This window comes from Falco peregrinus, chromosome 7 (assembly GCF_023634155.1).
Source record: "Falco peregrinus isolate bFalPer1 chromosome 7, bFalPer1.pri, whole genome shotgun sequence".
Lineage (NCBI taxonomy): Eukaryota > Metazoa > Chordata > Aves > Falconiformes > Falconidae > Falco > Falco peregrinus.
Genome location: NC_073727.1, coordinates 43,303,423 through 43,329,402, shown reverse-complemented (window position 1 = coordinate 43,329,402; position 25,980 = coordinate 43,303,423). Strand labels below are relative to the sequence as shown.

The window sequence follows — 25,980 nt, the reverse complement described above, 5'->3', positions numbered from 1 at the left end:
TGTCTGCTTTAGGGTGTGGCATCTGCCATTGGGGAGGAAAAACTGGCATGTGTTGCCTTTTATAGCAGACTGATTTCATTGTGCTGAGGGCCTCTATTTTATAGCCTCTTAGTTCCCATCTTGTAGCTGAGTTGCTGAAACAAATGGGAGGAAAAGGAGTTAGTAGTATAAACTCTTCAGTTTAAAGCCTCATCCTTTTTTTCTTTCCTGGGGAAAGAAAACATTTCAAAGTAAATCTGTGTTAAACTTTGTGGATTATTTGTCCCTGATCAGTAAGAGTTGTGGAGCATGTCAGAAAGTACTGCGATCCACAGCTGAGGCGCTATCAGTACATCTTACCAGATTTTCAATATATTTGCTTGAATATAAATGTCTTAAAGTATAAATGTGTAATTGATTTTATATTTTATTTTAGAGTACACATGTAAATAAATACACACAAGGAGACATCTATATTTATATTTGCATATGAAAGACTTCAAAAAATCAACTTATGTGGTGTAATGTGTATAATTAGCGTGCATTTGAATATAGAAAAGAAGAAAATCCAGGAGAAAATGTCAAAAAGGCTCACTAACAAAGATGTAGTATTCTCTTGGCAAAAGCTGATGAATGATTTGGCATGAATTCATCTTACAGTTGTTATTCTCTCTCCTACAAAGATGATATACCCCTTTCTAGCAGTTTGCATAGAATTGCAATTTGTTGTTGTTACAGACTGTAATGACCCTTGGGTATGCACCTGATTCCCCCCACTAGAATTACTCACCATTTTTTTCCCACTCTATGTTTTTCTAACAGCCATATAACATTTTTTCACTTGCAAAGAGTAAAAAAAAAAACCAAAACCAATCGTAACAGAAGTATGTTACCAAGATGTTCTTGATGACCACTAAGACTTTTCAAAACTTACTCCATAATGGAAATCAGAATATTTCTGACCTTTCAGAAAATGAAAATTAATAGATACTGGAACCACACTGTTCATACACTTATCAATAATCTTTGCATGTAATTCAACATTACAGCATGAAGCTCTTTAATGTTTTCACAGTGGATTCAAAAAAGCCTACCTACTCATGACAGCATCTTTCTTGATAAGCTGCGTTTTTCTCTACAATTATTGTATCTCCTATTTATCCGTTTTGAAATTTGAAAACGTGCTTACCTTTAACAGAGTGCACGTTGGTTTAAAACAGCATGGTTTAGACCCTGACTATATTGAAAATGTTTGCTAATACCCCGGATGCTATATTCATAGCCAAGTAAGTATTTGATCTCCCATATGCTTCCATTAGTTGAATGTAGCATGTGACTACTATCTTTTCTTACACTAGGGTATCATTTGTATTAAGATGGTTATATAAAAAACTTCAAACCATTCTGAAAGATGGTTCAAAAATGTAGGTCAGTGGCAGCAGCTTACCATTTGGAGCAAGCGTTACTCGGATTACATATTTTGGTTTTTGTGTTACTACGTTTTCATGAGTGTCTTGTGCGTACTGGAAATTATATTGTTTGGGGAAACAATTATGAGACCAAAAATGTCTCACACTCCTTGATCAGCTCCTGTTGATCTGCAAGTAAGTACACAGAACATATTGAAAACGGCCCTATATATAAAAGCATCATCAGTGCAAATGACCATTAGAATTTGGAGACAGCTGGACAATGTGGACAACTGCAAAGCTGCTACCACTGCAGAATTTTAGGATAAATTTTATAACCGTCTGCACACACAATATAAATCTTCGGGGGCGGTGGGGGTGTGGGGGGTGCGGGGGGCTGTATTTATTTTTCCGTGACATAGCAAACGTTTCCTTGCCCTCGGAATACGCCGAGAGGGCTTCTGAGCTCGACAAACGGGGCTGGGGTGCTGCGTGCGGTCCCCAAAAGTTTGACCGACCCATGCGCTCCAGCAATCTGGCCACGGGGCGCCGCGTTCGCGGCCGCCGCCTCCCGCCGCAGCGCCCCGCCGCCGGCACCCCCGGCCCCGCACCGGCGGGGCCAGCCCCGACCCCCCCTCCGCGGCGTCCGGCGGGGCCCGCCGCGACCCTTCGCCTGGGAGCAACCCCCGGCGGGAGCCCGGCGTCGGGCTGCCTCCTCGGCGGAGCCGGGGGGGTGCCCCGCGGCGGCCGCCACCCCGGGCGCGCACACGAGCGGGCCCCGGCCCCGAGCAGGGGCACCCGCGGGCCCCCCCCAGCCCGCCGCGCCGGTGCCGCTGCCGGCGGCGGGGAGCGGGAGCCGGAGCCGGGCAGAGTCCAGTCCGCGTTTTGCGAGTGCGCGGGAGCGATCGGGGCGGAGGGGGCGATGGCTGCCGGCGCTGGCTCGCTCGCTCGCTCATGCCATGCTGGGCCAGCGCGGCTCCGCCAGACGTGTGTTTACCCATATCCGGGTTAGAGAGGAAAGGAGGAAAAAAAAAAAAAAAAAGTTTCATTTAAACCTGAACAAAAAACTTTCAACATGAAATCACACAGCAGGAACAGGCACAGACCGTAAGGCGTTCTTACCATTTCTAATCTCAATCACGGACTCGGGGAGGGAAATTTCTGTAATTTGGTGCGTGCGGAGCGGTCCGCAGGGGATACTCCTGGCTCAGTCAAGTCCCTTCCCCGGCCGCTTCTCTTTCTGCCCGCTCCTCTCCCTCCCCCCCCACCCCCCGCGCCCGCTACTCGCCCCCTTTTTTGAGGCTGGGGGTCGTTTTTTTTTCTTTTTCAAAATTTTTTTTTGGGTAGGTACTATCATCAATACTAATTTCTCCGGACTCGCAATGTTGCAATGATCATGGCCGCGCAAGTCGCAGCGGCTCCGGCGGGTGCGAACAACAGCAAGGGCAAAGCCCCGAGCCTGCCGGGCGGCCTGGGCCCGGAGCGGGGCCCGGGGGGGGCCGGGGCCGCCGCCGCCGCTGCGGGGGCTCCCGGGCCGGGCCCCGCGCTGGGGGTCGGAGAGGGGAGTCCGGCCGGCGGCGGCAGCAGCAGCAGCAGCGTGAATAATTTAGATCACCATCTCCACCACCACAGCGAGCCGCGGAACATGGCCAATAACGCGGCTCCCGCCGCTGCCGCCGGTAACAACAACAACGCAAGTGGCGGCGGCGGCTCCTCCTCGGAGCCGGCTATGAAGGAAGGTGGAAGCTCCTCGGCGTTATCTTCATCTTCTTCGTCTTCTTCCTCCTCCTCCTCCTCCTCCTCCAACCCGGGCTCGGCTATGGAGACGGGGCTGCTCCCCAACCACAAGCTGAAGAGCGTCGGAGGCGATCACCCCGCCGCGCCGCCCCACCACCACCATGCCCACCACCCGCATCACCATGCCCACCACCACCATGCCCACCACCCGCACCACCACCACCATGCACTACAGCAGCAGCTAAATCAATTCCCGCCGCCGCCGCCGCAGCAGCCGCCGCCTCAGCACCATCCCGTGCAGAATAACAACAGCAGCCTCGGCGGCGGCGGCGGCAGCGGCAGCAACAACAACGGCGGTGGCGGTGGCGGCGCTGCTCAGCCCAGTGCAGACATGGAGCAGCAGCAACATGGAGGAAAAGACAGTGTTTTGGGCGCTCAGGCCGAGCCCCCCCAGCAGCCCCAGCAAATGCTGAATAAAGGCGCCGACGAGGAGGAGATGCCCGGCAAGATGGGCGAGCCCATCGGCGGCCGCTACGATCACCCCGGCTTGGGACCCCTGGGCGGACAGCAGCAGCCCCAGCAGCCGCCCCCGAGCGCTGGGAGCGGCGGCGGCGGCCTCGGCGGCGGCGGCGGCGGCGGGAGCGGGGGAGGCGGCGGCGGCCCCTCCGCGGTGGGTGTCTCGGAGTTCAATAGCTATTATGGCAACGCTGCCCCTGCCCCTGCCAGCAGCGCTACAGCGAGCCGCGCCGGGCCTTGCTTTGATCAACATGGCGGACAACAAAGCCCCGGGATGGGGATAATGCACCCCACGGCGGCCCCCAACAGCATGGACCCCCTGCAAAACTCCCACGAAGGTTATCCCAACAGCCAGTACAACCACTACCCGGGCTACGGCCGCGGCCCCGGCGGCGGCGGCGGCGCGGGCGGCGGCGGCGGCGCGGGAGCTGTGGCGGCGGCGGCGGCGGCGGCGGCGGCCGCCGGGGCAGGCGGCGGCGGCTACGGGGGCTCCGCGGCGGGCTACGGGGTGCTGAGCTCCCCGCGACAGCCGGGCGGCGGCATGATGATGGGCCCCGGCGGCGGGGCCGGCCTCGGCAAGGCTGCTGCCGGCGCGGCGGCGGCGGCCGGCGGCTTCGCGCGGTTCTCCGGGCAGAACCAGCACCCGTCCGGGGCCACCCCTACCTTGAACCAGCTGCTCACGTCCCCCAGCCCCATGATGCGGAGCTACGGCAGCAGCTACCCCGACTACAGCAGCCCCAGCGCCCCGCCGCCGCCGCAGCCCCAGCCCCAGGCAGCGGCGGCCGCCCCGGGAAGCCAGCAGGCAGCGGCGGGCATGGGCATGGGCAAGGACATGGGCGCCCAGTACGGAGCGGCAAACCCGGCCTGGGCAGCTGCACAACAAAGGAATCACCCGGCGATGAGCCCTGGGAGCACCGGGCAGGCCATCAGCAGGACCCAGGTAAACCCCCCGCGCTCGATTAATGACGGCTCCCCGCCTCCCTGCCACTCGTGTCGGGGTCTTAGTTTCTTTATAATTCACTTTTTTCCCTTCCCTCCCTCCCTTTTTCCCTTTTTTCCTTTTTTTTTTTTTTTTTTTTTTTTCTTCTAACACCCCCCCTCCCCCCCCCGGGCCAGTTGTGCTCCTCGTTGCCTCCCTAGCAAGGGTGAGCAGCGCACAATGCGCGGCCCCGCCGGGGCTGGAGGCAGCGGAGAGCGGCTTTCGCTGCTGAAATTAGGTTGTTCTCAGACCTAATTAATATTTTTTTCCCTCCACTTTGAAACGGCGACGGAGAGGCGCAGGGCCCGGAGGACAGGCAGCTTGGGACGGGGGCGGGGGGTGGATTTTGTAACCGGAGCGTCGGACGCGGGGGGCTCCCGGGGGATAACGTCCATTATCTTTCACGGGGCGCTTTTTTTGTCCCCCCTCCTCCCCCCCTCTCTTTTTAACGGGTTGTATTTTTTAACCAGGACGAGTTGCGCCGTTGCACGCTCTTAGCAAATTAGTTTTGTCACTGGTGGAGTTACCGCAGTGAGATCCACGGAACGCGGCCGGGCTCCTTTTTTCTGTGGGAAGAGCGCGTGTGCGCGCGTGTGCGCGCGCGTATGCCCGCGCCCTGGTCCGCGCGGCGCGGGCCGGAGCGCGTGGGGTGCCTGGGGCCGGTGACCTTAAGGGGACTCGCCCACCAGCGGGTCGCGCGTGGGTGCGCGCGCGGGTAGCTACGTTTCGTTCCTCAAACACGCGGAAATCCAAGTCGGGGGTGGGGGTGGGGGGTGGGGGTGGTAACGGGGGACGGAGACACACCAAACAAAAAAAACCACCCGAAAACCAAACCCGAAAAAAAAATAAAAAAGAACTTAAAGTCCTTGGCGTCAGCAAAGGGGCGCGGGTACCGGGCGGGCCGCCACCCCTGCGCGCAGCCCCTTGCCCCAGCCCGGTAACTCCGCCGGTCGGTCGGTCGGTCGATCGATCGATAGGTAGCTAGCTAGGCGCGGTGCTGGCGGGGCGGCGGGCCGTGGCGCAGCGCCTTTCCGGGGCGGGCGCGGCGGTGCGGTGCGGCGCGGCGCGGGGAGCCGGCAGGCCGGGCCCGCCGGGCGGCCGGGCCCGAGGAGCGCCCGGGTCTCCTCCGCCAGGTTCGGAATTTGAATTGTGGAGGTAAACTGGCTGCAACCGTCTCCAGACAGCTGCCTCCGAGTTGACATCTAATCTGCCATCTGATTGGCTCCCCGCTCGCCATTGGGCACCTCGCGCCGCTGATGTAAATAGAAGTGCCGAGCGGCGCAGTCACGGAGCCCCCGCCACAAATAACACCCGCCAGTCGCGCCGGCGGGGCCAGGTGGCGCGGGCGGCCGGCCGGGCGGGCGGGGGACGGGCGCACACGCGCGGCCTCCGCAGCGGCACCGGCCGCGCTGGCCCCCGGCGCGGTGACAAGCCGGGGGCATCTCCCCCCAGCACTCCCGTCCCTCCACGCCCCCGCCGCTCAGCTCGGTTACATGGCGTGGTTTTTCTGGGCATCGATTTTTTTTTTATTATTTTTTTTTAGACCTTTAATTCTACGCTAATTGGAGGCGGTAGGGGAGTATCTTGTAATAACAGAGCGTGGACGAGGATTCGGGATTTCAAGTTGCGCTCGTGCCTCTAAAAACATTTTGTAATGTTGCAGCTTATGGATATTATGCAAGGGATTGGATCGTTGTTGTGTTTTTTTTTTTTTAATAAATAATTAATCCAAATATTAATCTAATTACGTTTCTCTTTGCTTCATACCTAACCTGTGCATGCCTCTTAAAAAAATCTTTTTCACGTGTAGCTGCTGTCGGTGAGAAACCGCCGTGTGTCGTACAAAGAAGGGGAGAAAGGAGCCGTTCTGTCAGAGGTTGCGTTTGTTTCATCTCTGCAGTGAATCCAGATATTCGGGGGGAAAATGTGCTTTTGTGTTTGAATTATGGTTAGCATACTTCAGGAGGCATCGGGAGTTGTTGATCTCATTATTTTTCCACACAAGAGTGAGATTAGGCTTGAATTCTCAGCAGGAAAGTGAATTGTGTTAAATGGAGTAGTGCATTAGAATTTTATGGTGTTCCCCCCCCCCTTCAACAAGATCTTTCTATTAAGAACTGTTAAATCTTTTAATAAGCTTTTAACAGCGAGGTCTGACAGGAACAAATGCAGGTGTATGCTTTTGGGGTCCTCAAACGGCTGGATCTTTCCATAAAGTAATGAACAGAACCTGGAGAAAATACAGCTTCTTCATATTATGAATCATGTATTAATCCTGAAAAAATAATAATAGAAACCGTGGATGGGCTGTATATGTGTGTGTGTGCTTGTCTACGTCCAACAGACCACCCCTCTCACACTGTTAGTTTTTATTCCATGTCCTTTTTATTTCTTCCAGGGAAGTGAGATTATTTTTTTTTTGGTGAGTGTTAATTTTTATCTTTTTTAATTTGCACTGGTAAAAGGGTCACTGGAATCCGTAAGGTAATGAGGCCTCATATGCATAACCTTCCATAATTAGTTTAAAAATACTTGCATTGTCTGCTTGCTTTTAAACATAGGTAGTTCAGAATTTATGGCTTTAAAAGCAAGGAAAATTGTCGTCAGATAGACGTAGTACATGTTAGTTCAGAGTGCTATTTCTTCACGACAGAAATTGTTTGAAGTATTTTATTTTTATTGGAGGAGTGATAGTAAATTCATTATGTCCTCAGTATGACCCTTAGAAATACTTCCTTATATTTATGGATTTACATCCTCTTCTCACAGATTTCCTTTTTTTTTTTTTTTTCTTTTTTTGTACTGTAAGAATTGGGATGCAGGTTAGAAAGAATAATCTGACAAGGGCACAGTTTGTTTCTTTTTTCTCCCAAAATTATTATTATATTTTCCTCAAAATAATTGTCGTAAAGGCAAGTCATCAGTGTTCTTTTATATTACGTTTTTTCCACTCAACCAGTAATTGATTGAGATAAGAAATTTTCCTAGGTTTCAAAGTAATATTTTTGATGTATAAAATAGATTTTGTCAACTAAAGAATACTTACCATTAGATTTCAGAACACGATTATTTTTGTACATTTTTTATTTTTAATTCCCACATGTCTTGTCTCTGTGTATGTTACATCATTAAGTAATTGATTGCTTTTTGAAAGAGAAAAATGGAATATTCAGTCCAGCATTTGAACAGAAGGCTTCTCTTTATTTCTTTTTTAATAATCTGTGTGTACACTGTATATATGTGTGTACACACATTAGAATATACTCACTTGTCATGTGCCTTTGCAAAGCAGATGATGATTGGCCCCTACGCCTATAAGAAACTATTGTGCTGCGAACAGAGAAAAAGGACCGTCAGTAGGCTGTAACATCTGACATACTTGTTCAGGAAATTCTTGCCTTAGCATGGGTAGTTTCTGTAATATGCAGAACTGTGGCATCCCACTCTGAACTGACTTCTATGTTTGGCCAGCCTATTAAATTATTTTAGAAAATTCTGCTTCCATGTCATTTAATCGCCTTACCCAATCGTGAGGTGAGATGAAAGCTTGAAAGAGAGGCCTCTTGTTTTTGAAGAAACACAGGTTTTCAAAGCAGATGGATACTGCTCATGCGGATACATTGATTTGATTGTGGAGGAGTTGTATGGTGCTAGTACAGTACCTTGTCATTCAGTTATTTTGATTATTGATTAATTTCTTGGCAGTGTACAGATATTTAGAGTCCTGAGGCTCCTTTTATTCTTCACTTCTGATTTGCACGGCAGTAGCTTAACACATTAGCTGGCCTCTGTGTGTGTGCTTCATATACATCTTTCCCCTTTGTGCACATTAAGATTTACATACACCTACACACAAAGAGAGGACTTGGGTCTTTTCAGGAGGACCTGTATAGCATAAGCTATATAGCAAGTGTTACGAAAAAGATCTGTTGAGCTGCACTGAATTTGTGTGTATTAGTTGTTTGTTTTGTAGCGGAGAAACCTGGAAGATGCCTGATTCTGCAGCTCTTTTTATGCCAAATAGATTGCCCATATCGGGAATTCTGGCTAAGCCAGGGCTGCAGAATCATGTCCTGTGCCTGAAGGCCATTAAACAGCTGTTAGTGTGGTGAATAGATTCTTGATGTCTCAATGGGAGAATAAAATATATTTTTCCCTATGCATTTTCGAATAAACAGTTTACTATTCACATAGCTTCTATTTAGAAGTAGCAAATAGCAATATTCTCAGTTAGTAGCATCTATATATATATTATGACTGTATATTTGACACTTTGTGGTTTCGTGTTCAGTTATTGGTTTCTGTAGTAGTGCTTATGCCTACATGTTGAACAGCAGGACCCTGTGTATGAGATACAATAAAGAAAGAGAGATGCAAACCTGTCTACTCTATTACTGCCTCCATCGTGTAAGGATTCTACAACTAAGTAGTTGATTACTGTCTTTCTGGCATTCTGATCTGAATCTGGGGATGAATACTAAGGCATTTAATCCGTTGCTAAATTTTCTAGTTACACGTGTAACATAAAATTTTTGAAATTACTAAGCACAGCATGTTAGGTGATGCCGTTTCATTCTGAAATAGTATCTTAGTTAAAACCAGATTAAATTCGTGCAATGAGAACAAGTTTAAGTAAATACTGAGATCTTTTTCTTTCTTTTGCACCTCAAATATTTTGTCATGGGTGTTTTGACATTCTCATTGTTAACATGAGAATGGCAGTAGTTTATTTATCCGTACGTCTTTTAAGATTGTACCTGTGTCCTAACTAGTTACATTTCTGTACTTTTTCAAAATGTGCCATTTATCGGGAGGCTTTGAAGATTCTCTGTGGATATGTAAAGTAGTGTTGCCACACTTGCTGTGCATGCATGCTCAAGGCTGCAGAATTTCAGTAGCATGTGTTTGTGGTAGACTGAGTTGCTAGAATATATTTTAGAATTGTGATTATTAAGGTACTTGGGAAAAAAAACACTTTTTTTCTTTCAATTTTGGGGCTATTTACATAGTGCTAAATACATGTTTTGGTGGGATTGAATGAGGACTTTAATTAAACTTAAATTAAAAGTATACCTTAGTGGTTTTCAAATTTGTTTTGGAAACGAGTCATAGAAAAGTGCTACTAAGCAGTGTTGTTTTTGTATTGCTTGGTGCTGAGAGAAGCAAATAATACATGAAGATCTTGTGGAGCTAACTGTATTAGAGGAAAATTTTATTTTAAAGAAGCCTTACCTGTTAATAAATTCAAATCTTATTTTTTAGTAAATATGAAAGATTTCTGTACATCTGATACATGTTTTGCCATTCGGATCATAAGGTTACCTTTTGAATTTTTCTGTTGTCCAATCATATCTATTCACGCTCAGTTTTACACAGAAATGCTGATGTGCTGGCACAGTGCTGCAGTGTTTGTGTTGCAGGTAGGCTGGAGGATTTCTGTTGTACTTCCAGTTCTGAGAGTGTGGTATCCAGTGAGCCACCAGGAACATGTCAGCTCCAAAAAGGGCCAAACCTTTCCAGGGTGATGTTCCACTGCAGTTGGGGGATCCTCAGGGATGAATGTATCCCAAGAAATCTGTGTAATTTGTGAACAGTGCATTTTGGGGACAGTAGATGGCTAATTTGTACAGGATTAATTTTACCTGCTGTTATTTTCTCAGGAACATTCCAAGTACGTTTGATCTTTACATTATCTTTCTAGTGTCCCTTGCACTGGAGTAGGAGATGATTCTTCCTGCTGTGCAGGGTGGGGAAACTGAGGCACATAACGTACACCTTCCTTCAGGCAGGCACACCTTAGTGCAACTGAAAGGTTTCTTAGAAATAAAGAGGGTCTTGGTGCCATAAACTACAGCTTTTGAATAAATCCAGTCTTACTGTGAACACGTTCTGTTGTGGGAGAATTTAAGTTTTAAAGGCATCTATTCAGACAACTGAGGAGACAAATGACTCTGTGAAACGAGGGATTTGTCTGCTGTGTCAATACAGTCACCTTAAACTAAGGGCACCATCATCTGAAATTCCAGTATTCCTTGCACTGTTTTATCATTATGTACTCAATGTCATCTATATAAAGTCACTGGATTTCTCATAGAAATTAAACTCTGAGGAAAATTGAGTTGAACAAGTGCCCGGGAACTTCGCTGGTGTTGCAGAACTTGCCTTCTGATGAATATGCTGTACAGAGAGCAAGTATGTTCTCTGTGTGTGTGTGTGTGTGCGCGTGTGCAGGGGTGCATGCACAGGCTTCCTTACTGCCAGGTCTGTATTTTGTTATCTGGCAGATAAATTACTTTCATTTTTAAAGTGAACAAATTTGATGCAGAAATCACAATTGTTGTGTCTTGTTTAAAGATTGCTTTTCATATGGGAATTGTTCTTACTGCAAATATGAAGTACCTTTTAGCAAACTTTGTATTCCCTATATAGGATGCTTACTTCATTTGAAGGCACCTACCGCTGTTTAGAAAATTGAGTCACCTAAGGTAATTATCCTAATGCTATTATCAAAATGTTTCATTTATGTTTATTACAACCAATGTGAAATCCCTGTAAAAGTTTTCAGCAGGTATGATTTGAAAGGGTGTTGATACGTTGTGCATTTATATTCCATGTATAGTGGAAATGTTAATTTCCTTATAAACTACCAAACCCAGTGGTGAGGCTGCTGAATTTTTGAATGGGTAGTAGCCAATTCGTGGATACAAAACAGAGCTTGATGGTTCTGCAGTGTGTGTAAGGAACTGCTTTCAGTACAGATCAGTGCTTGATCTGCTCGTGTATTACTTCTTGCATTTGAGTCATCGTGAGTTTAGTAACTATATCAGAAGGACTGAGCATATGTAGAAGTATGTAATCTATTTATTAGTTTCCTTTCTTCAGTTTCAAGAACTATTAGTTAATATTTTGCACCTGATCTTGCCCAATTGCCAAATGGTGTTCTGCATTTTAAAATGAACTGCTATGCCCCTTTCCCCCCTGAAAAGATACTGAATTTAGGCTTGTGATCTGGTAATTGTTTATGAAGACATCTATCTGAGTCACAGGCCCTGTGATACTTTCACCTGTAGGGCTGTGTCACTGATCTCCCCCTGCCACCCCTGTCAGTCTCTTTTCCGACCATCAGAGGGTGGGGAAGGAATTTTCTGCTAATGTCTCAATTTTTTTTTTTTTAATTGAGGAAATCAGATGCACATGGGATTTTGTTTGTTACATATTTTCTTCAGCATGTTTGTCAAAAATAATAATAATTAAAATATGAAAAACTTACTGTATAACCTCCCCCCCCTCTTTTTTTTTTAGGGGGTAGTGTTGAGTGTTGTGTTACTAATAGGGTCTTCTAAGCTTCTACTTCAAATTGTTACACTGAGGGTTCTTTTTTCCTTGAGAGCTTTGGTGTTATTTTAGGTATCCAATTACTCAAAGAACAAATCTTCAGTAGCAGGGGTTTCTATGGAATGTTGGTAATTTTTTTACCTGTGTTAGTTACAAAGCAGTTTTGATTCTGCCAAGTTATCAAATCAGTTTATTTCCCTTTAAAGACCATGTGGCCAGGTCTACTGTGAAGTCCTATTGTTGTAGGGAATTAATTGCATCCTCGGCTAATAGGTGTTGTGGCAAGCCTCTTTGCATTTAGCTTACCGTTGGGGTGGTAGGGTATCTGCACTAGCAAACCAGCAGCCTTCATCAGCAGACTCTCCTGAGGAGTTTACACGTACGGCTGTTAAGGTAGAGGTAACTTGCTGAGTTTTTCACGAGGTAGATAGTTCCACAACCTGCTTTGGTCACGTTTGAAAAAATGTGATCTGTGTTAGGTAGGAAAGAGAAGTCTGTCTTGCTGTAGCACAGTCCCTGGTGCAGCTGACTTTCACAGAAAGACTTGAAGTTTGAGCATGGTTTTTGTGTTTGTTTGAGCAAAGAAAGAAAATTGGTTTAGAAAATCCCAAAAGGAGAGGTCCTGTTTTAAAACATAATTGTAGTCATGTGTGCCATTCCCAGTGTAGACATGGCTTAATTCACAGATTGATTGAAGTGGAATAGTGCCTTCTTTACACAAGCAGTGAATTCAGCCATGGTAAGTAAATTATGTGACTTCAAGAAAGTGGTATTAGAGAATTGGTGCAGGATTTCTGGATAGCTGACTGCATGATCTATAGCTGCTTTCCCTGTTGTATACCTCAGTTTCCCTATGTTAAGGATAACATTTGCTTGATTTAATTCTTCAAGTTTGATGTGCAGTTTTAATTACAATGTCATGCAGAATAAATAGGCAGCCTAAATACTTGTTATGTGTGAAGGTATCCAGTCTACGCTGTGCCTTCCTCTCTTTGTTTGGATGGGATGTGAGACTAGGTGTTCCCAACATTGATCGTGTTATTTGGTTAGCTTGTCAGACTTACTTGTTTGTAAGCAAGACACTGAAACATCAGCTCTGAAAATTTCTTTTGAAAGCACAAGGACAGGATTTGTAGTTCTTAAATTTTATTCTTTTAAAGTTAAAAATAAAGATAAGGAGGTTTGTTTTGACAGCATCAAAGGAATATGCTGATTTATTTGCAGCCTTTGATTTGGTGGGAATGTATGGAGTTCTGTATTTTTTTGTGTAGCAATTCATGTTGTGAATATTTTGGATATTCTGTTTATATGAAATGGTAGTATTGATGTCTTACTTTCAAGCGTGATTTATGGAAAATAATTGTGCTTTTGTGAATACTTTTTTTTTAAGTTTAGTGTTTCTTAGTTGCTTGAAATTCCCAAGTCAAGAAAAATGAGCATGTTCTTTAGAGCTGTTCTTGTTTTAAGATACTTACAGATGGTCATAGATGGAGGCTATTTAAAGAAATACGGGAACAAATATAGGTAGGTATGTTTGAGGCTGCTTTAGTTGCATCCCAGCAATAGCAAAATAATTTTACTTGGCAGTTTTACTTGTATTTGAAAGCCCTTCCTTCCTATAAACAGAAAGGTGGGCTTTTGCGAGGCAGGTAACTTCACGGTGCCTTGGGTTTAGTGGTCGTGAAAGGTGTTGGGAATACATAGATAGCTGTTAGCTGGTCATATTCTGTTTTCCTAATTGTTTGTAAACTGAAGTTTTGCTTGGTTGAGGAATTCCCAGCCTTTGGAGAGGCCTACTGGTGACAGGCTTTGGCGGGGAGCTGAAGAGAGCAGGCTGGGTGCTGGGGCCGCTTACAAATGTGGTATTTGTAGCGTCTGTAAAAGTTTCACACGTGAAGCAAACTAGTTAGCTTGTATAGCGTCACATGATCAAAATATTTTTCCCCTTGCTGCTGCCAGAAGCTATCTATTGCTTTTCAACAATCTCGCTGGTCGGGCAGCAGGCCAGGGTGTGCGAGGCGGCCCCTTACGTGAGCTGCTCCATTCTTCACCTCCCCGGCTGGAGTGCCCTGACCTTCACATATGTAGATTAGCCATGTGCTCCCTCCATTGAAACTTGCTGCCTCGGGAAGAAAGGGTGGTGTGGGTTTGCTTTTTTTTTTTTTTTTTTTTTTTTAGTTTTTCATTCCTGAGAGAATTTGACAGCCATTCACCCCTGACCTGAGGAGAGGTAACGCGGGGGGCCGGCCGGACGCGGCGCACGGCTGCACCTGCCGGCGGGGGGGGGCGGGGCGCCGCGGGGAATGGGCAAGTTTGGGGAATGTTTTGTTTATTTCGAACAATAGTTCTCAATATTTCGTGTGGCATAGATGCCTTTTGAAGAAGCTTTTCCTCCCGTGCGACCCCTCTGCCTTCACGCCTTCAAAACAACGTTATGTGGAGTATTTCTAGCCATTTTCTTTGATGGGTTTTTTATGTTTAAAATGGTATTTTTTGCTAATAAAGAGATACTGTATTTGTTTGTCTTGTATGTTATATTTTAGTTTATATATTTTTTTCTCTTGAACCCTGAGGCTAACACGCATCACTTGTGGTAGTTGCCCCCCTAACCTGGCACAAACCTGTTTTTTCCTGCTAACAAACTGTAGGAGCTACTACTTCAGTGACATTTTTGAGATTTTTAACTTCCTGTAGAATACCCTTTTCTGTTGTTGTTGAACATGTGGTATGCAAATACAGGGGAAAACAGTGCTACGAAGTATTTTGTTGTGGGTTTTTTTTAAGTATTAAAAACACATTTTGCTTTTCTAATAAACCCCATAACCAGACCTTTTAACGCTTTGATATAAATAGCAATTATACTAACTGAGATCCAACCACAACTAAAAAAAAACATTTAAAACCATTCAGAAGAAAAGTTCCCAACTTAATTGAACTCTTCCTTTAAAGAGGAGGGGCTGACTGGGCAGCATCCGAAGCAAACCGTCTTGTGTTTTAGAATAGTTGTCTTGAAGTGCTCAGCGTCTTGGTGTAATTGCCAACATTTACAAAGAAAGAAAAAGATTTTTCCAAGAATTAGTTAGGGATCTGAGGGCTACCGCAGCCTAAGCTGTCGAGAGTTTTATGTGTGAGTGCTGGTGACAATTGGAACGATTTCTGGATGAATTGAGACCCTCAAGAAAATTTCGATTTAGGTGCATGTGTTGGTTGTCTCATACATTGGGCTAGCATTTAGGGATTTGGCTGTGCACAGGGAACTTGCCAAATGCAGCACTTACGGAGCAAGAAGTAGCAAGAAGTAGAAAGGGATTCCCTGCCCCAGGAAGACTTTGTGTAGTCCCCTGTTCCTCCTTTTAGTTCTTCACAGCTCATTTAAATAATAGTAATAATAATAGCAACATGCTTTGTTATTAGGAGGAAGGTCGGGGATGGCCTGAGCGAGTTGTTACTTTGCTAGCGCATGTTTGGCAGGATGGTGGGTGCATTCCCCTACTTTTTTGTGGCGATACTAACACTATTATGTGTCAGCTCTGTTGTGGAATATGGTTGCTCAAGGCTTTTCCTCTGCATTTTCTCCTGCAGGGAATGAGAGAGTTATTTGTGGATTATTTGCTTCTGTTTTACTTCTTTCCTTCCCAAAGTTACACTACTTTCTTTTATCCAAATGTTGTCATCTTTTTTTGCTCCTTTGTCTTGTGATACTACTTTTTCCTTCTTCAGTTTTTATCTCCAAATTCGTATCTTTCTTTCTTTCCAGATCATTGGAGTGATGGGAAAGACATCCTTACTGTCTTCTGCCATTTTATAGATGTGTGAGAGTATATAGCGTGACCCTATATATATATCTCCAGGGTGAAAATAGCTTTTGAGTGACCCTGGTACCCATCCCTCATTCTGACTTGTGTTTGCTCCTCTTCGTTCTCCAAGGAGTCTGTGCGCAAAAGTTGTTGGGGAAGGAGTGACAGCAGGGAACGTGCCTTCGCTAGCCAGCTTCCCGTGTAGTCCAGTGACTGGAGGTCAAGTTGCATTTATGGAGGTGTGTGTGTGGGGGAAGCCACAAAACCCCAAACAAGCAAGCCCCTGTATCCTGGCAAGACTTGGCAGTTTAATAGGAGGAGTCATGCAAGTTACCTGTGGGTGATGGTGCGGTTCCCCCCCCCCGCACCCCCCCCCCCCCCCCTCCGATTCCTCTAATGCTGATCCTCAAAGTAACAGTAGACTTAAGAGAAAAGAGGGAAACAAACAAAGGAGTCAAAACCAAGCTGGAATGTAAATGTTGACCTGCACGGTTTCTTTACTTTTTACCTGGCATGGCAGCTGTAATTAAAAATATCTTTCAGTGTTTGCCCAAAAGATGTTTGAAAAGATGTCAGCGTGAAAATTGAAGTGTGGTGTTGCTGTGTATGTGGGAAGTACAGAAAAGACAGGAACTGAGGAGAGGAAACTTCGTAATTGTCTGTATTACATAGTGAATGTGATATGCTACATGCAGTCTGTGCAATTTCATAGTACCTGATATTTCATTTCATAGATTTCTTTTCCTTTTAATTCTCAGGAGATAGGGGGTGTAGAGAGAAGCAAGCTCCCAAGGATGGTGGTTTGTTATTTTGCGGTGATGTAGCTTGTTAAGATGATGAATAAAGCCTGTTTAAAAAGTTAGTTAATGTTCTATTGTTCTAGGAAAATACCTTAGGAATTCAAAGAAGAACAAAGGCCAATTTCTTCTTGCATGGTAGTCTCCAAATTCTGTTGCTTTGCATTTAAGAAGACCTAGGTATTTATTTGCAAGAATCTTGTTCCTTAAAAAAAATGTCAGATTTACCTGTGGTAGTTATTTGTCTTAGGTTTGAAAAAGCTGAGTATGGCTTACCCTGTTTGTTCCTTCTCTCTACTTCTGCTTTTTAACATTCGGTTTAGATTTTTTCTTTGCTCGGTCTTGATGTCTTCCTTGAAGAAATGCAGGAAGAATGCAGGTGCTTTTTGTTAAGGGCTGCAGCTGGTCATGGCATCATGACAGAAAGTTCAAATAATTACAATTTCTGATGACATAATTGACTTTCTTGAAGTTGTTCAACTTGCATATGGTTGTCTGTCTTACACGAGCAAGTTGTCTTGGCCAGAGTGCCAGGAATAAGGAGAAATGTATTTTTTTTTCTCCCTAGAAGTGGGATTATATATCCCATCGTAGACTAAAGAATACAATGAACATGACTTTTTTTAATTCTTAGGTTTATCTGATACTGAGCATTCAGTAGCATATTTTGTCTTGTCTGTAATTTTTAGATTACTGCTTGGGAACAAACAGGGAATATTTTTTTTAATTCTAGTTCATTCTTTAGACATTCACTGGAAGATCAACTGGGTATTCCTCAAAAAGGCAGCTGTTTATTCATTTCGGCTTTTGAGGATCAGGGGCTGAAACAAAGAGCAAATCAGCAGGAGAAAGGTTGTAACACAAAAATGTATAGGAAAATATGTGTTGGACTAAATAGGTATGTACCTTTTGTGTAGATACCAAGCCAGAATTTCTTTGGGGAAAACTTGGAAATCTGATTTGTTTACCTCTGCATTTTTCTGTAGCCTTTTGTTACATTCCTGGGGCACTCTTATCAAGTTTTGTATTGCTAAAAGATCTTACACCAAAGACTGAGTGTAATGGTCACCTGAAGCTCATCTAAGACTTCACTTCTGCTGAAAAGACCAGTCCCACCCTTTTATCAGCTCCCTGCTGCTTCCCTTGGGTCACAAGGTGAGCTCACTGATTCTGCCAAACAAAACCTGTGAATGGGTAGTTTTCAGCCAGATCATTGAGCTGCTCTGACTTGGAGGACAATCTTTCCAACACAGAGCTAAGGCAAGGGAGAGCGAGGTGAGTTCAGCTGAGAGTGGGGGTCAGGGTGGGACAGCCCCTTTTCGTGGTGGTACAGGCTTGTATCAGCTCAAACTCATGATGAGACTATCTTGAGTGTAAAATTACTCTGTAAGTAATGACAGATATTTAATTTCTCAATGTTTCTGTGGAGCAGGGAATCATTGTTACCCACCTCTTAAAAAGGAAAGAAGCTGAGGCAGAGTGTGAAATACTTCCCCACCCCGCCCCACCCCCACGATGATAGTTACACAGAATGCTCTGATTGCGGTGGCCAAATAAGCCTTCAGTATCTTTGAAACGCTAGATATCAAGGGTGGGACTCATCTACCCATATGTATTGTAGGCATCTATACGGTATCTTTTTGCGTCTCTTTGGTGTAAAGAAATAGTCGTTTCTTGGTGTGAATCATCTCATCCTAAAGTAGACATGTAATGCAGGTCTGATGAATCATGCCTCTGGAGTTCCATCTTTTCCCCCTCGCTGTAAAGAAGGTCTGAGCTGCTAAGCTCAGGTGCTGATGTCAAAGGTGAAATTGACTTCTTCTGCCATCGATAGTGTTTTCAAATCGTACAGGCAAATGGCTCCAGTCTTTTGCTGGTGTTCTGGACTAACTTACCTCTCGTTATCTGCTAACCCATTAGAACTGATGGTTTTAATACCCATTTCATGTTAAGCCTGATGTATTTCTTTTTTGTTGTCCTTTTTTTATAATGCCTATTCAGAGCTTTTCCTGCTGTTGCTTTTCTTTTGATATGCTAAATTTTCTCATGTAAGAATGTCAGTGTTCCCTTTCGAGCATATTTGCACACAGCAGGCATACTGGCAAATTTGGAAATATCAGGGTGAATTTCCAGATGAGTTGACCTTAACGCTTAAGTACACAATTTCTGTACAGGGATGCAAGCTTTTGATTTGGAAATAGGGCAGCAGTTTTGTCGTGTAGATGCTGCTTCACAGTCCATTGAAAACTCTTTGCCCATTGCTGGCACTTCAGCTGCGGTGAAGTGGGCACCTCTGGGAAGGAGCTGCCATGGTGGTGGTCCTCCTCACCCAACAGTCCCACTCCCCGCGGCTTGGCAGCCCTCCTGGCGGTTTGCTCAAGGGGGTCTGGTCTGTCTGTGGGGCATCACGCAGGGCAGCAAGCCCAGTGAACGCTTTGGCATGGCTGAGGGGCTGTGCTGGGCATGGGGAGGAAGGAAGGGGCAGCCTAGTCGAGGGGTCTCTCACCCCCAGGAGAGCTGGTGTCTGTGGGAGCAGACAGGGCGTGTTTGGAGTGCTATGGATGTATTCCGAAATGAAAGTGATAAAACCCAATGTAATGCCGAGGGATTAAATTGTTCACAAGTACAAAAGGAAGCACAGGGATGCCTGTCCTGTGAAGAGCTCTTTTTGGCAATGCAATTTTTTGCAGAAGAGTTGAAGAGGAAAACGCACGTTTTGTGAAAGAGATTTACCTATGTGTCCTGCAAAATGGTTATTGTAATCCTAAATTATCTTTGGGGTCACTTAACCTTTCTTAGTAGAGTGTTTAAAATGCCCAAACTGAGGTACTGTTGCTATTAATAATTTTGCTGACATCTTTGTGTCAGTCCTTTCCACTTCTTGGAGGCTGGTGTAACTGGTATTTGTTTGCTCCATTTTTAAGGGCTCTTTCTCACAAACAGGGACAATTTATTTAATTTAAACTTGGGTTTCTGGGCTTGATATCCTCTGAAAAATTGCTTGTTTTCAAAAGGTTCTGAAGAGTCTTTTGTGGTTTTATAGTTTGTATATCTTTTATGGTTCTCTTTTACAGTTTGAAGTTCAACTAGTGGCGTGATTTTTTAGATGTACTCCCCCCCCCCCCCCCCAGTGTGAACGAGTGGAGGAGGAAGCATGGCTTCCTCAAGGTTGACTGCAGTGTTTTAACTTCTATAGCAAATGGGGTGAGAATGAAATTGTCAGAAGGATAGAGACTAAATTATTGAAGCACTTGACTGTTTAAAGTAGCTGGGGATGTACTATAAAAGGTGCGAGTCTAACAGTCAAATGTGTAAACAGCACCTTATTCCTTCCTTGTACCTGATTTCTCACCACTTGCTTTATATGATGAGAGCCTAAATCAGTGTGGGAGATAACGCAGCCATTCTTGAAGTGTTACTTTATGATGCCTCCACCAGAAGGATAATCTATTACAGTATAGGAAAGCGGAGAGAAAAGCATTTTCAAGGAAGATTAATTGAAGTAATTAATCACTTTAAAATGAAGAAGGTTCATCAAACAAAAATAAAAGCTAAGTATTTTATGTGCCTGTATTGGAATTTGATAACCATTTGTTTTGCTAGAAAATATATGTGGACTGGGCACCTAGTGCTTGTCTACACAAGGAAATTTAATGGTACAACTATGTGCTATAATTATATGCTATAATTATACCAATATAACTCCCTATGGAGACACACTTACACCAGAATAAGAGTTTTCATGGTTTATCTTATTTTGCTTCCAAAGCACGTAAGCTTAAGTGGGAAAGGGTACTCTTATACTGGAGTAAGTTTCCACACTGAGCTAGTTATATTGGTATAATTATGCATTCTTTTCCTTCAGTGTAGACAAGTCCCTAGTGCCTTTTCAGCTTTGAACTTTAGTTAAGAATTTCTTGGTTGTGGTAAGTGTCTAAGCATTTTCATAGTATATTTTTATAATGGGACGTGGGTATTTAAACCAATTACTTAGGCCAATTAACAGCATCCTGGGTTGTGGATAACAATAGGATGTAAAAAGGGATCAAAATTCATGTTCCTAGATGCTTGGATATATCTGCATTTTTTTCCCCCCTCTGTGGTCTTCCGAGTACGCAATGTACAATGCAACAGGTGGAATAGTCTGTGGCTGTTTAATGAATTCTGTATTGGACACTTTTTGTTTCCTGTTTCTCATTATTCCTCGAGTTTTGTTGTGCTGTGTCTCTAATTGCATGCATTTCTGTGGATCATGGAAAGAAGCTTCCTTGATGAAGTTGAAAAAAATGCTTTCAAAAATGTTAATTGTTTGGAGAATTGCTGAAATTTATTGATCTTCACACAAGACAGGTGGGACTGTAATTGACTTGCTAGGCACAGGTTGTACAAGGAGCAACTCAAGTTAGATGCAGAGGGAGGGGAGGGTACAGGTGCTGTTCTGGTATGTTATGTAGTCTAGGAAGAATGATGCCGTGTAGAGATACGTTTGGTAGGAGTGATCTCACATGCCTGGTTTGGTCAGAAGCGGGTACCTAGAGAGGTATTTGCGTGGATGGTACTTTGAAGTTGGCTGTCTCCTCCGGCTCTCTTCTGCCCGTATCTCCTTTGCTGCTTAGAATATAGCACGTTTCATCCTTACCTTCACACCTCCCCAGAAATAGGAATATGTGAACATATCTTTACAGTATTGTAGAAGTTTCTGCAAATATCAACATAAATCCCTTGGAAACAGTTTTTCTTATGTATCTTTTTTACTTCTTATGAAATGACTGGTTTGTCCTCTTAATTTTCTTTTATAAATATTTCTAGTACATTTGTAGTGTTATAATGTCCATGTTGTCTCATTGTGCTGGAAATTGAGGATCATGACTTCAAATGAAAAGCAAATTGCAGAAACAAGAGAAGTCTTAAAATAAAACAAATGATGTAATAACCTCCAAATCATAGAAGAGCAAGACTGGCAGGGACGTCAGGAGGTCATTTAATCCATCCCTCTGTGCTGAGACAGAATAAGACAGACCTAAACCATTCATGACTGATGTTGCTCTGTCCAGTAGTAGTAACAGGCTGAGCAAAAAGGAATTATTTGTACATGTGCTTCACCCCTGACCCCCAAGGCTTTGTGCAAGCTGAACTTGGCACAGAATTGGTGTGAGAGGGTATATGGATTCATGCAGGATTATTTCAGGTATCCAGGTTTCTTTGGGTTTTTGGAAACTTTGTTTTCTGTCAAAATGATCTAATTATGTTTGTGTAGTTTCGAGTGTAATGCCCATTCCTAATTTTATCTGGTAGTCTGTTGTTCAGGTGTACTTCTTCCTGAAATGATTTTTTTTCTGTGTTAGCTTTGTAACCAGTGTCTAATCTTCTTGGGCATTGAGCAGTTTAGTTTAAAAATGTGTAGCATTTCCTCTTTGCAATTGACAGTATTTCTGGTGCATAATCAGTTTCAGTTTGGTCTTTTTTTTTTTTTTTTAATTCAATTTCTTTTTGTGTGAAAGAGCTGAGCAAAAAATCTATGGGTAGGAGTGTAAAGGGAGAAGAGGAAGAATGTATTCTGGAAATCATAGTACTTGGCAGAAGAGTGGGGTTTAGCTGAAATGCCAGGTTAGATATGAAGTTAATAATGTGGCTTTAAGAAAAGATTATTTTCATAGAAGAATAAATAGAATGTACTTTTCAGAATTTTACACATGGTATCTGCAGCTCTTTAATCCTAAATTGAAGTTTGCAAATGAGTGTCAGATGAATAACATCTTTCTAAATTGAACAATACCTAAAATTGGCATTGCAGATACCCTGTTGCTAGAATGAGTCTTTGGGCTTGTTTGCTCTATTTTGCCTTTTAGTTATATCAGCTGAGAAACATCTGTCTTTGCTGCTAAATGACCTTTTCTGACTAGGCCAAGTGATTTTGACAGAATGAACTGTCTTCAGCCCTCATCAGCTACAGGAGGAGGCTGCTGTAAGCTGCAGCCTTGGAGAAGGGAGAAAGATTAGATGTAAATATGCTCAAATTGCTGTTGCCCTCAGAAATGGCTTACTCAGAAGTACAGGAAAGATTCCCCATACCTGTACTGCCTCAGTGTTTATGAAGGCAGCTACTTCCTTCTCTCTCTTCCCATTTAATCTGATGTTAATTTTAATTCTGTTCTAGATTTGGTAATTTTAGGAAATCGGGAATACTGTGTTTTGGGTTGTGCCCAGAGGGGGCTCATTGATGCTGAATATCCTCTCTTAACAAATAAAGGAGTTCCTTTGAAGTGCTTTTAGGATAGCTATGTTGGTGTTTTCACGTGATGGCTTATGTGGGCTCTTTTAAGGGCTGGGAAATAAGAGGTGGGCATAGAAGCGGAAAGAAGCCAAGGGTTTTCAGGCAGACAGAATTTGAAAATAATGGATTCTGCTGTGGGAGAGGGGAGAAAATTCTATGAGTATGGCATAGTCAGGTTTCCTGTTAAATGTTGTTTTTTGGATGAGTAATACTGAAGAAGTGGATCAGCTGTCTTGCTTTTGTATTTCTTAGACCAGGTATCTCTCATGTTGATTTTTAATTTAGTTTTAAATGGTGTGATATTAAAAGAAAATTATGATCATATGTTGAAAACACATGCCGCCTTTGTATAGAAATTGAAAGTTCTGGATGGTAGCTATACTAAAACCCTGCATAATTCTGAACGTCCAGGAGAATTTGTTGCAGAGGTGTTCATACCCATTATTAATCATACTTCCCTATTTCTGCACTCACCCAGGTGCACGCGTTGTATGCATTGTGCTGAGATGCGCTAGGATGTTCCGTGGTCTGCCAGTGTCTGTGGAAGAATTTGTCCCTTTTATAGCGATTGCAAAAAGAGCAGTGAAGACTTAGGAACTTTGGCCCGTTTTGAGTGAGAAGTAGGTGAAGGCACTAGGTTTAAATCAGGATTTGACCTGGTTTTAAACACAGGTCAGAATTTTTTCTTGACTAAGCCATAGGGAACTTTGTATTAATATCCAGATATGTTTTTGGAGGTCTGGTCTGTGGAGTTCTTTGGGAGTCACCCCCATATCTCAGCAAATTTTAAGTTTGTTTAAAACCTATGGGTGTTTGAGGTGATAAAATCTTCAAGTCGGAAGAGCTTTTAATTTTTCTGCTACCATTACTTATTTTGCTTACAAAATAAGTTTGTATAAATATATGTAGGTGGATCTAAACAACAATTTATTTTTTTTTACTGTAGAAATTAAAAGTTGAAAGCTGAACAGATCCCTTAATACTTTGAGGTTTTGAACTGCTGTGTGTCTCTTAATATGGCTGCTACATGCTAAGTACAGTGGTAGTTCAGGAATTACCCTGTTGCATGGTGTTCTCACCGCCACCACCACCTTTAAAGGGAAATTTACAACTCCTGTAATATTTGTCCTTTTAATTTTAAAATCCAGATGAAGCATAATCCCAGGAGTGTTGTTTTGGCTGTTGCAATGTAATCTTTTTCAGATGATACATGATTTAGTTGGAAACAAATTAGCAGCTATGCATGCCTAAAGAAAGCAATTTAATAAACAAGATTTTTGTAAGACCTAATCAGAATTTTAAAATGATACTTGGGAATCAGTTACATTATACAAAAGAGCTGGTGTGAATGTAAGCATGTGTGTGAATTCATGGTTTCCAATCACATTGTTCTCTCAAGTAATACAACGGCTTTGACCTTCAGTCTACTGGTTCTTCTAATTTATTATGTAACTATTAATTTTTTCCAATCAATAATTAAAATTTCCACTCATAAACTGTAGTTTGTTCTGGTAATTGATTTTAATTTTTATTTTAATTGCTGAAAAAAGCTTATTTTCTAATGCTTTAAATCACCTGCTTGCTGCTGGTGAATTTTTTTTTTGTTTTGCACCTTCCCAGGACGTTAGTTCCATGCTCCTGACACTGTGTGTTGGTGAGGAAGATCTTCATAAATGCAAAACAATCACAGGCAGGTGCTCACCAGAATTCTGTTGCTCCAGCTCCATGAGTGTCTAGCCTCAGATTAGTTATCTGTATCTAGCAGACCCTTGGACTGAGCTGACGTTGCTGGTACCTCTCTAACTGGGGCAGGATTTTTAGGATGTTCAACCAAAATGATACGGAGACTTTATGGAACGATGGTAAAAAAGGATGAGCTGGTTAGTTACCAGGTAACTATTAATATTTTGCGCTATTTACAACCAGGTTTTTTCAGCCTCTACAGGAAACAGTTTTAATGTAGAAAACGTTGTAAGAGAAGGAGTTTCTTGGCAGTTGAAGAAGTGACAGGGCTTCTGTTACAGAGCTGAGTTTGCCTTCCAGTTATCCTGATCCTAAATATATCCTTTAGGAATTTTGCATATATTGGCTCTAGCTAGGGGCTTTCCCCTGTTTTCTTATTTAATTAAGACCGTTTCTTACCTAATTAAAAAAAAACATACGAGGGCTGTAAAGAGAAAATGCTGGATTAACAAGTAAGCTATGTGCTATGAGGCTAGAAACCAACAAATACAGAAAGTCAGCGCTTTACACTTTTTAACATCCCAGTCTTCTACCACTTAGTGTGAGTAGGGTGACTGATTTTTCTTCTTGTTCAGAGCTGCTTTTCTTCCTGGTGTGGTAGAGGAGTGTAACTCTTAAAACTCTTTGGCAACCATTTCTCAGTGTGGCCAGAACTTTCTGAACTTCCCTTAGTTGCAATCTCATATTATGCCTAAGCAACTAACTGCTTTTGTGTGGTGGTTTTCCATTCCGTTATCCTTTTACGCCTGTATCCTATGTATTTTATAAGTGGGGTTTGGTTGTTCTTTTTCCTGATTTTATTCATTATGAACACAGGGACCTACAAAAAGAGAAGAAAATTGTATTAGAGTCTTCATACCAAAACAACTTACACTGTGTACCTGGAAGAGTGGCAGAGCACTTTGCAGAAAGGAGTAGAAGATAGTCTTTGACAGCAGTGAGGGATGAGAGTAAAAGCTGAGGGATGGGAAGGGAAGAGGCACTGTGTTTTCCAGAGGTATCCACTAGATTCTAGTGTTATCTGAACTCTGTTTTATGGTGGAATTGTGTTCTGATGAGGTCCATTACAAATGACAGCAGTAGGTACAACTTAAATGACAGTTCTTCAGAAATTTGCTTTTTTTGTAATGTAATCTCAGAGCATGGCCTAGAAATTTTAAATACGTTTCTTTCAGGAGTACTTGATGAACTCTAGTGCATAAGGTTGAATTTGAGAAGCTGAGTGGCTTATTTTTGGACTTAACTTAGAAATAGGTCATTTTCTCAAAGGCATTAATACTGTTCCAAGCGATCTAGCAGAAACTTAAAGTGTTCATTTTTTTAATTAAAAAAAAAAAATGTTCCCAGACACCTTTTTCCTTTTGAAGGTATGTTTCTGAAAGTTTAAGGGTACCTCGTTACAGCCTGCAATGCA

General features: G+C 43.5%; 1 protein-coding gene across 15 annotated transcripts in view; it reads left to right on the top strand.

The window, feature by feature from the left end:
- The first annotated feature begins 2,659 nt into the window (after positions 1 to 2,659).
- The window catches only part of ARID1B (AT-rich interaction domain 1B), a 335,994-nt gene continuing 312,673 nt past the window's right edge, over positions 2,660 to 25,980 (top strand). For all 15 annotated transcript variants that reach the window (XM_055810916.1, XM_055810915.1, XM_055810912.1 and 12 more), the window contains exon 1: positions 2,660 to 4,581. In XM_055810916.1, coding sequence (XP_055666891.1) covers positions 2,779 to 4,581 — 1,803 coding nt within the window. In that variant the 5' untranslated portion in view covers positions 2,660 to 2,778. The remainder of the gene's footprint in view (positions 4,582 to 25,980) is intronic.